Source organism: Galeopterus variegatus, unplaced genomic scaffold (genome assembly GCF_000696425.1).
Source record: "Galeopterus variegatus unplaced genomic scaffold, G_variegatus-3.0.2 Scaffold1671, whole genome shotgun sequence".
Lineage (NCBI taxonomy): Eukaryota > Metazoa > Chordata > Mammalia > Dermoptera > Cynocephalidae > Galeopterus > Galeopterus variegatus.
The window spans coordinates 320,405-332,332 of NW_007727782.1; the positions used below are offsets into that span (position 1 = coordinate 320,405).

An 11,928-nucleotide genomic window follows, 5' to 3' on the forward strand; every position below is an offset into this window, starting at 1 on the left:
CGGGCCGGCGGTACCCACCGCGGGCCGAAGCCGACGCGCCCGTCCCGGTCAGGCCGCAGCCGGGCGCGGCAACCCCCGTCCCCCGAGCCACGGCGCTGCGAGGGGGCTCGCAGGGCGCTCCCCAGGTCTCACCTCGGGACCCAAACCAGAAGGAAGAGGACAGGGGCCGAGCCGGCTCCGCCCTCCCCCGCGGGGCGGCGGGCCCCAGCCCGGGCGCTGGAAGGCCACGTCCCCGGGGACGGACGCCCAACTCTATGGTCTGTGCGGGAGGGGGGGGCCAACCCACGTGACCCGCGCGCGGCCAATCCCGGCGAGGCCCCCCGTACCATCGACATGACGGCGGGCGAGCTAGACCAGCCCCGCGCGGCGGTTCGCCGCCCCCTGCCCGGTCCCGCTCCGGCGCGCGGTGCTACCGCCATCTTCCCGGAGGAGAGGACCAGAGGCGAAGGCTCCCCTCCCCGTGGCTGCTCCTCACTCACCCAACACCTGCCCTCCCCCGACCGCGTCTCTTCTCAGTGGTCACCTGGTCCCCTCAAAAGAAGCGCCCTCCCCCCGCTCTACCCACAAGGCGAAGAATCTCATTACCTGTTCCACTCTTAGTAGCGTAAGGAAACCAAGCTCACAAGGTAGGAACTGTGGCGAAACAGAGAGGACCCGCCATCTTGGTAAAGGAGAAGCGGCTACGCTTGACCTCCCCCCCACCCCCAGCCTCTATATGGCCAACCGCCGTGGGAGGGGCACGGCGCCTGCGCAGAAGCGGACAACGCGGACGAGCCTGCGCCTGCGCACTCGGAAACCGGCCACATGGGGGAGGGGAGGAAGGCTGGTGTCAGAGCCGCGCTGGGCCCGGAAGGAGTTGGCAAAGGGGCGGGGCGACGTGATGACGCTATTCGCCTGCGCGCAGGGGCGAGGCGGGGCGCTAGCTGACCGCGGGCTCTGGGCGGGTTCGTGGCGCGGTCGGTCGGCGACGTTTCTGCGGCTGGTCGGTGGGTGAGTGTGCCGCCGTTGGTCCCCGCCGCTTCGGAGCACGAGGTGTGGGCAGGGCCTCCCGCCGAGGTGCGTGGGCCGCCCCGCTCGCCTCGGACCCTCAGGCGGTGGTCGGCGGCCCTGCGGGCGNCGGCGGCCCTGAGGGCGTGGGCGTGGGGGAGGGGCGGCTGGGCCCTGTGTCTGCGGGCGCGAGGCTGGGGGATCCGGGTGACCCGTGCTGGCCGTTTGGCATTCCCCGGCCCAGTCCGAATACTGGGCCTGCGGGGGTCGAGTGCTGTCTGGGTCGGGGACGTGTGAGCGGGCGTGGAGGGAAGCTGCGGCTCCAGGGCCGTCGAGCTCTTAGAGGTGCGTGGCCGCCATGTCATTCTTCGACGGTGCCGTTTCGTCCTGGAGGTGCGGGGGACGTGCCGGCCACCCCGGGACGCTCACCAAGCTTGCCGGTTCCAAAGCCCGCCCGAGCCGATCTGTCGGGCCCGGCTGGCACACGGGAGGGGACGAGAAGGCCCTGTCTGTGCGGTGGGCCTGCCTTGCTCGAGGCGAGGCGACGCTGGACAAAGGGCAGCGCCAGCCAGGGGGAGACACACCGCAGGGGCTGGGTTCGGAGGCGTGGGGGTGCGCCCTGAGCAGGGCCGGGGGTGGGAGGCAAGTCTGCGGCCACCGTTGTCCCAGGAAGTCTCAGCTCTGACGTGACCCGCAGGCCCCGACACCACCTGCCTTCTTCACCTTTCCGGCCTCACCTTTTGTCGGTACCACCCTGTCCGTGTCTGTCCTTTCCCACCGCAGACACGGAACTTCTCTTAGTGCACATTGCTGTGACCTTTGGCACCTTTGGCCCAAACCCTTCCTTCCGTCTGGAACGTTGTTGCCTCCCACCATCTCTCTTTTGCTTGTCTAGTCCCTGCCCTGGCTTGTTATTCAGGATTCGGCCCAGATGAGATTTTTCTCCAGGCTGGATTAGTTTTGCGAGTGGCAGGGGATGTGTTGTCGCCCTTACCCATTGCCTAGGAAGTGACCAGCACATAGTAGGTTCTCAACTACTTCTTGAATGAGTCAAATCATCATAATATATCAAGGTATACTTAATGTTACAAAGTAGCCTCGCCATGATAAGGGAAATATGATGGTGTGGAAGTCATGAAAGCTGTTTCCTGATGCTTCTACTTTGTAGTTCATTATTTTCAGTGATTATTTTTTTTAGCTCTCATTCAGGGACTCTTTGCACCACCCAGCATCTTAACTCACAATGTGTGTTGTTATATCTAATCTTGGCAATAATCTCCTTAGTTGTAAAAGTTGTCCTGATAACTTTTTTTCCACTTTCTACTTTGATCTCTGCCAACTGTGCCTCAGCCCAGAGTAAAGAACAAAAGCTTTTCAGTCAGATCAGGTTTACATTCTGACTGGCTCTTAAACTAGCAGTGTAACCTAAGGAAAGAGGGTGGGGCCCCCTCTCTATCGTTATTCATAAATATGATTCAGGTCCCTTTTCATTCCCAATTCCGAAATACAGACACTGCTGTAAAAGGAAAAGTGGTGTGTGTTTGTTTGTTTTTCTGGAGGGAAGGGGACACCAAAACTCATTTGGTAGCAAAATTGAGGTGAGACCATTTACACAGTCTGTATTTTTCCCATTTTTTCTTATGGTCATACTTGTCACTACAGAAAGTGCATTTGACTATGGGGTGCTGCTCCAGACCTTGTTGAGAGTGTTATGTGGTATACTGTACGTGTACCTTCCTCAAATCTAAAGAATCTGAATTCCAAAACATCTCAAGCACTTTGGGTAAGGGATTATGGACCTTCAGGGTCCTACATTGCAGGGTCATTTTGTGGATTTAGGATAATGTATGTAAATACAAGTATAGTCATGTGTTGCTTACTGATGGGGATATGTTCTTAGAAATGTGTCATTAGGCAATTTCATCGTTGTGTGAAAATCACAGGGTGTACTCACACAACCCAGATGGTGTAGCCTACTACACACCTAGGCTATTGCTCCAACCATGGTCGGATGTGCGGTCCATCAGCATGTCAGTGAATGGTAGCTACTGTTTATACATGTTCCACAAATATAAATGCCACTAGCAAAATAAGTTTATATTGCCAAGAACCCAGTTTTATCCATCTGTTCTTCATTTCCCATCTTTTGCTTTGGGAAAATTGGTTTCTTATATGTGAAATGGGGTGGGAGTATTGCTCTGTGGAAGAAAGAAATTGTGGGTCAAGGATAAAGAAATTTTAAACAACTTCCAGCATCTGGAATGAGTACAATCTGAAAGAATAAAATTTTCATTTGACCACATTCCTGAGATTTGATGGATACAGTTGGTCTGCACCCTGCAAGTTTTAAATTAATCATAGTGCTTGGCAGTCTTGCTGGTTCAAGGTTTTCTCACTTGAAAGCCAAGTTCTTCAGAGGTTCAATATTCCTCTTCCAACTTTCATTTTACATTGGTTAATAACATAAATTGTTAGAAAATCATTGTGGAGCCAAATTATGTTTCAGGAAAAAACTGAATATGAAAGAAATAGGAGGTGGCAAGAAAAGTAAAGTTTAATTAAAATTTAATTAAAGTAAAATCGAAGCAAGGTTGATAGGTCTTTAAAGAATTTGTAACCCATTCCAATAATGGTATTTTCCATTTTTCCATACTTGTGCATTAACATAGGTCTTGAGTAGGCAAAAACTGATAGGGAGGGGTGAGAGTCACCTCTCTCTCCTTTGAAGCATCCTCAGTCATACTGAGCAGAGTAAAGGGATCATGGACGGGCAGGAGGTGCAACACTCTCAGGGTGCTCAAATGAAGTTAGTCAGAATGCACACGGGGTCCTCACAGTGGCCAGAAAGAAGCCCAGGGTTCTGTGAGGATGAGAGGTCTGTGGAGTGGCAGGAGAGGCACTCCATGCTTTTCCTATGTCATACTATTCCTGTGTTGGTTTGAAATTAGATACACGTAATAGCTGGTAAGGCAACTGCCCATTCTTTTGTATCCTTAGGCATTTATCCTTTCTTTTGAACTGGAAGGTCATTTTATCCAATACTTTAAAAAAAAAAAAAAAAGCCACACCATTAGGGATTCCAATTAGAATTGGACCAAATTATGTACAGTACTAATTTGAGGATAGTAATAATGATTTCATTCCTGTAGAACCTTTTTTCTCTCTTTCTAAATTTGTTCCTATGTATTTGGATCTTTTAAAAACTCTAAATGACGTTTTCCCCTCATTTCCATTCCTTGATATTCATTGCTAGTACAGAAAGGAACTTTGGACTTATTTTATATCTGTCTTGTATCCAGCCACCTAACTCCTTATTCTAGAATTTTTTTTTAACCAAAGTATTTGTGTTTTCTGAGTATTCAGTTCTCTCAGCAAAAAAAGGTTTTATTTTGTTTTTTTGTTTTACTGCATTCACTAAACTCACCAAGGTAGTATAAAATAATGGTGAAATTGCAATGTCTGGATTTTATTTGAATCCCGATTCAAAACAAAAAAAGACAGTTGAGAAATATGAGTATTGATTGGATATTTGATTACATTAAAGAACTATTGTTAATTTTCCCTAAGTATGGATCGCGGTTTGTCATTTTAAGGAGCCCTTTTTTTAAATATGCATACTGAAATATAAATGAAATGTTATATCTATTATTTCTTTCACAGTAAGCTAGGGGCAAAGGGAGTGGGTGTGGAGAGAGACGAAACAGTATTGGCATTGACTTGCTAACCAGTCTGGATAATGGGACGTAGGGGTTTTGTTGGTATGCTTTTGTTTTGCATATGTTTGAAATTATTCATAAGTGTTTTAAAATAATTATGTTTGTAATGGGCATTCCTGCCTAATTACTGATTGTAAGTTAAATAGATTTAGCATTCCTTTGTTTAGAGAAGAGCATTTGCCATTGGTTTTCAGAAATACCCTGAATTATATTTAAGCAATTTCCTTACTTAGTGTTTCTTGTATTGGGATTGCTTGCTGAATTTTATTATATGCCTTATCAGCATCTATTCGTGCATGGTTTTCTCCTTTAATTTGTTGTAATGGCTTATATCGAGAGATGCTTTTGATGCATTTCTGTAATCTAATTGGTATCAAATATTTTATTTAAAAATTTTGCATTTATAGTCACGAGTGAGACTGACCTAAAGCAGGTCCCTCCCTCCGTCCGTCTTTCCATCCGTCTTTCTTTCCTTCCTTCCTTCCTTCCTTCTCCATGAGGGTTTGTATTTAAAACTGTGCTGTCTTCACAAAATATATTGGAATGCTTTCCCATTTTCTGTAGTGGCTTGGAATAGTTAAATGACATTGGCATTATCTGTTCAAGGTTACATGGAATTCAGTTCTAACTCCCATCTGATCTTGGTCCCTTTTCATTGGTAGGTCTTTGATCCGCTGTTCATTAGTATTGTCAGGTTTTCCAGTTTTGGGTTCCATTTTGTAATTTACAGTGCCTGGTATATTGTTCATTTCTTCCACATTTTCAAATTTGTGGCTGTCTTGCTACACGTAGTCTCCTGTGTCTGTGATTGTACCTTCTTTTCTATGTTTGCTCTTTTTTTCCTCAACTGGGCTTGTGAGGAGTTTGTTTCAGAGAACCAGCTTTTAGATTTTTTACCCTGCTTTTTTTCTCATAATTTTGGTTTTTCTCTTTATTAATTTCTTCCTGTTTTCTTATTAATTTCCTGTTTTCTTTTGAGTTATGTTGTTTATTTCCTAATATTGTTGAGTATCAAATTTCTTTATTTTCATTGTTCTTTGATGAAAAATATGTAAAACGCAAATTCTCACCTGAGTTTATGAAGCTTTTACTGTGTGTCATAAATTTTGCTTTTTGTTTTTCCATTGCTTTCTAGAGATAGCTAGTGGTTTTGCTTTTGTTACCTTCCTTGATCCAAGAATGTTTCATATTTTGGAGAGTTACTTTTTATCTAAACAGATCATATGATAACATAAACTGTAAAAATCCCTTTCTTCAGAATTCATTTAGACTTTCTTGATTTTTAAACGTTTTTTCAAAATGTATTCATTCCATTGACTCAGGTTTCCCTATATCTGTTAAATCAAATCTGTCGGTGTATTTCTCAGTCCCTCTCTGCATTTGCTCATACTGTATTTACTGAGTCTGTCCTGTTCTAAGAGAAGTCTATGAAAGTTCAAGCTAACCTTGTGTTTTTCCTAGTTCATTTTATGTATTTATCTGCAGTAATTAATTGAATATACAGCCTTATGAATGTTATATCTTCCTTATAAGTTGTTCCGTTTGTCTTATCACTTAATGTCCCTATATTAGTTCAGTTCTTTTTACTTTGGCCGATCATAGTGTCTCTCTTGCTCTGTTTGCACTAGCCTGGTGGTATCTTTTAACCTGGCCCTTTTATTTTCAGCCTTTCTTTACTAATTTGTTTTAAACTTATTTCTTCCCAATATAAAAAAAGACATCTCTAAGTTTTTTTAAAAGTTGCATGGTCATGTGACTTTAGCATTTTTCTAAATTTTCAAAAAGGGATTCTTTTAATGATAAGGAGTTCTAAGCCATACATGTGGGGGAAAATAACAGAAGAAAATAATGTTTTAAGTTTTTTTAGCATAACGTTGGCCACTTTTGTTATAAAATTTTTTTTTTTTTTTTGTCTTTTGTCTTTTTCCGTGTCCGGCAACGGATCGCAACCCTCAGTGTTGCCCCCGTACCGGACCGGGGACCGGCAACGGGATTGCAACCCTCGGTGTTGCTCCCGCGCCTCGCACAGCCAGTGAGCGGGAACCGGTCTGTATGTGGGATCTGAACCCTCCGGTGGGAGCGCTGCCGCGTGCGGTGCACTTATCCAGTGCGCCACCGGGCCGGCCCTGGGCTGTTTGTTTTTTAACCCAATCTGTCATCTCTTTAAAGGAGAGAATTTGGTTTTCACATTTATACTGATGACAGATGTTCTTGAATTTTATCCTTTTGTCATTATTTAGGATTACTGATGATTTTGTTCCTGTTGTTCCTTTTCCATATTTTTGCTGGTTTGTTCAAGTTGCTATCTATTCCATATTTTTCTCTTAATTTGGAAGTTCCACTGTGATTTTTCTTTAATGGTTACTTTTCCTTTTCTTTCATAATCAGACACTTACCTCTTTATTATTGAAAATAAGGTGTCACTCCTTCTGCCAAAACTATCTACATTCCATCTATCTTCTTACCTCTCCCTTTCGAAAGTTTTACTTCTCTACTCACTCCTGCCCCCAACTCTTAGGTTTTGCTGAGGTTGTTTAATATGTTTAGTTCTAGACTGTTACTAGAATTTCCCTAAGATGTCCTTTCTATTCAAGAGACCTTCATTCATTCCTATGTTACTCAATCCCAGATAGTTAATGTATAGATTCTGGTCTTTGTTCTTCTCAGGAAAATTTTCTTTTTTATTATTTTTTTCTTTTCCTCCATTTGTCCCTTCTTCTCCTGTGTAAACTCTTATTTTTACCAGGTTTCCTACATTTCCTGAGAATAAGGATTACAGTGTGCCACTAAAAAGGAGCGTTGAGACTGTAACCGTGATCTTCTGGGAGATATAACACCACAGAGTTAAAGGCTCCTGAATTCTGCTGTCGTACCTTGGTTAATTAAGCAAAATACATTGGGGGTATGGGGACCTCATTTCTTCAAAGGTAGTTGTGAACATTTCCATTCAAAAGGGAAACTCAGGGTGTGCAATGTTCAGGAATGTTAAGGTTTGGGAAAAATGGAGAGACAGAGAAAGAAGCTTTCTAATAAGCTTCTAAGCTCCAGAGGGAATCAAATTTGACTGCAGACATATCACTTCACTTTGTTACCAAGGTTAGCCAACAGACTCCATGACTCTCAGAGCTTCAGGATTTCTAAAATTTGTATAGAAATTCCAGATATCTCTAAAACTATCATCATACTTCTCAAACACTCAGGTAAACACTTGTAAATGTTATTCACATTGCTCACTGTGCCCCATTTTGGAAATCTAGTTCTCAGGTAGTTCTAGAAACCTCTAACAGATGGTATATGCTCTGTGGGAAAAATATGCTTAAAACAAAAACAGGGAAAAAAGCTGAAAATAAAGGGACAGGCTGAGAGAGAGATATCAGGCTAGTGCAGATGTAGAGTAGGAGAGAGATAATATCAGCCAAGGTGCGATTTACGGTAAAAACAAAATAAAACACGTTAGGTTACACTGCTCTGCGTAATGGCATCCCTTCCTCCTTGAAAGGTTTCAAAGACAAGAGAAATCACATAATTCTAGAGGTCAGGGAAGTTTGTCTTTTTCTCCCATTGTTCCCTTGTGCCTAATATATAGTCAGTACTGAAAGAAAAGTCAGAATATTGTTTAAAATATGGAATGTATTTATGTTCACATATGCATATACAGTTGATTTCAGCACCTTCTAATTTTTTAAGTCTAATTTATCTTTTAATGAGGGATGATTGTTTCATTATTTCTGAGGAAGTACTCGAGTTAATTGAGAAACTAAGTGAAACAAGCTGTCGATGCCTTATGTGCAAGTCTTTTTATGGGTCAATTCAGGCTGTTAAATATGTGTGTATATACGTACATAGATATGTGTTGTTTTTGTTTTTTTTTACAGACGAATCTTCACAAAAGATGTCTAAGGTAAGAACACACTTCATCATTTATCTACAGTATAAGGAGAAAACTGCCTTGTGTTTTCAGGCTTTTACAGTCAAGATTTATATGATTCATTATTTTTAATACAATTAATCTATTTGATTCATTAAAACAAAGAGTTCTGGGCCGGCCTGGTGGCGCACTCGGTAGAGTGCGGTGCTTGGGAGCACGGCGGCGCTCCCGCCAAGGGTTCGGATCCCATATAGATACCGGTCTGCTCACTGGTTGAGCGCGGTGCGGGTGCGACACCGAGGGTTGCGATCCCATTACCGGTCACGAAAAAAGACAAAAAGGAAAAAAAAAAAACAAAAAAGAGTTCTAATTTAATCATCATCCTAAATGCTTAGAGCTTTTTCTTTTTTCAGGTTTATATTTTCTTTTTTCTAAATACATCAATAAAAGTCCATTTAGTCTCCTTAGATTATTCCCAGCCGACCAATCAAATAATAACCTAAAATTCTGATAATTTATCATGATGAAATCGATGGGGCTCCTAGACTCGATAAATTGGTTTAGATCAGCCTTGCACGTTTAACTCAGAGCCATGAAATAAAATAGTTCTAAAGGACATGTGCTGAGAAAAGCAGAACTTTTGGTTAAAATTGTGAGGTTATTATTTGTTTTTGCCTGTTATTTTTGAGTCTGTTGGTGTTCGTTACTATCCAGAGTGAAAACTCACCATACCAATTTTTGATTTTTATACAGTATGAGTGCAGAACACAGATAAACAAAAAAGAAAATAAAAGTCAGCCATTATTTCACCACCTAGAAATAACCACCGTTAACATTTTATGTATATTCTTTTACAGTGTGTGTGAATATTCATCTGCAAAACATAATCCTAAAGGAAGTACTATTCTGTGTTTTTGCCTTTTGCTAAAAATCTCTCCTCATTTTTAGTATCCACGACCTAGATTCTGGCTCTGCTTTACTGTGCTTGCTTTATCATGTCTCCGCCTGTCTTCTCTCTTATCAGGTACAGAAGCTGTCAGGGGACATTGATGTTTAAGTGTAGTCAGCTGTGATCTCCTTCTCAGTCTTAGTCTTTTCTTTCTTGACCTTTGAACATAGATATTTAACATTCCACCCCTAAATTGCCTGCCTTACCCTTGGTGAAGCTCTCTTCTATATGGTAAGAAAGAAGCCTTCCTCCTGGATTCTTGTCACATGAGCATCACACCCGATAACTGGAAGCTGTTCTTTAGCTAAGTTTGTTGAATGAAATCACTGTCAGGTGTGGCACTACTTTGTAAGCTTGACTGATTTTCCTGTAACTCCATAGTTTCTCAATTCAAAATTTGAAATTGCACTGAGATGAATTAAGAATGTTATCTTTTATGTATTGCTAAATTGCTAAGCAGAATATTGATTAGCAAAATGTTCATTCTAGGTCAGCATATAGTTAAGGAATTACACTAGATTGGTTTTTCTTCTTTTAATGCTCTTAATTGAATACTGTTTTTTTTATTAATTTGTGAGAACTACTGATACCTATGTTTGTCACAGGTCTAACTGATTATATCTTAAAGCAACTAATAAGGTATTTATCAGCTCTTTCTTTTTAAATCTTATTTTAGCAACAACCAACTCAGTTTATAAATCCGGAAACTCCTGGCTATGTTGGATTTGCAAATCTTCCCAATCAAGTTCACCGAAAATCAGTGAAAAAAGGTTTTGAGTTCACACTGATGGTGGTCGGTAAGAAATTAATTTATAGCTTCAAGCTTATTGAGTAGATATCTTCTCTTCCCAACCTGTGGAGTATAATAGCATGATTATAAAGTAAGTGGGAAGATTCCTTTGTTGGCAGAATCAAATAACTTGGGAATTTGAAAAAATATATATTCTTTAGAAAGTTTTGTCCAAGAGAAAAATTATCATTTTTCTGTCATTTCCTTATTTATAATGTATGTTTGTTTGTTTTAGAATGTGGTGCTGATAACACCAAGGTCCAGGGGATCAAACCCCAATCACCCGAGCTAACCAGAGAGCCCCATGTTTATTTGTTTGTTTTTGTGGCTGGCCAGTTCCTTGACCTTGGTATTATCAGCACCATGCTCTAACCAATTGAGCTAACCCACCAGCACTTCTTATTTATAATGTAGTGAAAGATTTTACTCATTGTGGCAGCTAGTCTCCAAAATGGCCTCCAGTGATCCTTGCCTCCTTGTATTCATGACCATTTCTAGTCCCTTCCCACATTGAATAGGTTTTACCTGTGCAGCCAGTAGGACTTTGTAGAAATGAAGGTATGTGATTTCCAAGACTGACTGTGGCTACCACCTTGCCTTCTCTTGAATCACTCACTTTGGGGGAAGCCAGCTGCTGTGTTGAAAGGACACTCAAGCAGCCTTATGGACAAGTCCACAAGGTAAGGAAGTGAGGCCTGCCAGTAGCTATGTAAGTGATCCATTTCAGAAACATCCTCCAGTCCCAGTTAAGTCTTTCAGTTGGATGACTGCCATCCCAGCTGACATGGTGACTAAAACTTCAGGAGAGACCCCAAGCCAGAACTGCCCATGTTAGACATTCCCAAGTTCCTTATCCAAAAAAATTTGTTAACGTGGTGTTTATGGTTGTTATAGTCCTCCAAGTTTTACAGTAACTGTTACATATCAGCAAATAACTAAATCACTCATTTAATTAGGGTTGTGGTTTTTTAATTCTTATTTTTAAAAGTACTAATTCCTAAAATTTTAGTGGTGGGTAATATTTTAAACAAGTAATAGTCCATACTATACAGTTTTCCAAAAAAAGTTATTTTTTCAAGTTCATTGAAATTCGGTGAGATTTTTTTCTATTATTTCTGATTATATTATCATAGACTATAACACATACTGTGTTTCAGCATGTCCATAACAAGCTTAACTTGATGAACTATTAATTCTGTTAACTATATCACATTTTATTTTATTCTTAAGAGCTGCAAAATACTCAAAAATAATGATGAGGTAGCCATCGGAGAAGCTTGATGATGGTCTCCCATGAGTTAGGACAAATAATTTTCTCTTAGGGTTAATAGGTCCCAAATCTGAGAAGAAGGAACTGTGAAATCTTCGGTACAGACAGTGAATGTCAACATGTTTTTTTGTGTGTGTGTGACCGGTAAGGGGATCACAACCCTTGGCTTGGTGTCCCCTGCACCGCACTCAGCCAGTGAGCACACCGGCTATCCCTACATAGGATCCGAACCTGCGGCGGGAGCGCCACTACACTCCCAGCACCACAGTCTCCCAAGTGCGCCACGGGGTCAGCCCTCAACATGGGTTGTTTTTTTTTTTTTTTTTTTTTTTTTTTTTTTTCCTTTTT

The 11,928-nt window shown here is 42.1% G+C and overlaps 2 protein-coding genes across 6 annotated transcripts in view; one reads left to right on the forward strand and one right to left on the reverse strand.

Annotated features, from left to right (window-relative positions):
• Positions 1–715, reverse strand: part of HDLBP (high density lipoprotein binding protein) — an 89,830-nt gene extending 89,115 nt beyond the window's left edge. For 2 of the 3 annotated variants that reach the window (XR_550906.1, XM_008578364.1), the window contains exon 1: positions 586–715. The gene's annotated coding sequence lies outside the window, so the exon portion shown is untranslated. Of the gene's footprint in view, positions 1–132; positions 196–585 lie in introns of those variants that run through there. The other variant, XM_008578365.1, reaches the window with a different exon arrangement.
• The window catches only part of SEPT2 (septin 2), a 34,087-nt gene continuing 22,765 nt past the window's right edge, over positions 607–11,928 (forward strand). Inside the window, exons 1-3 of one of the 3 annotated variants that reach the window (XM_008578361.1) lie at positions 607–626; positions 8,579–8,604; positions 10,197–10,317. In XM_008578361.1, the coding sequence (XP_008576583.1) occupies positions 8,596–8,604; positions 10,197–10,317 (130 nt within the window). In that variant the 5' untranslated portion in view covers positions 607–626; positions 8,579–8,595. Of the gene's footprint in view, positions 627–928; positions 1,057–8,578; positions 8,605–10,196; positions 10,318–11,928 lie in introns of those variants that run through there. The other 2 variants (XM_008578363.1, XM_008578362.1) reach the window with 2 other exon arrangements.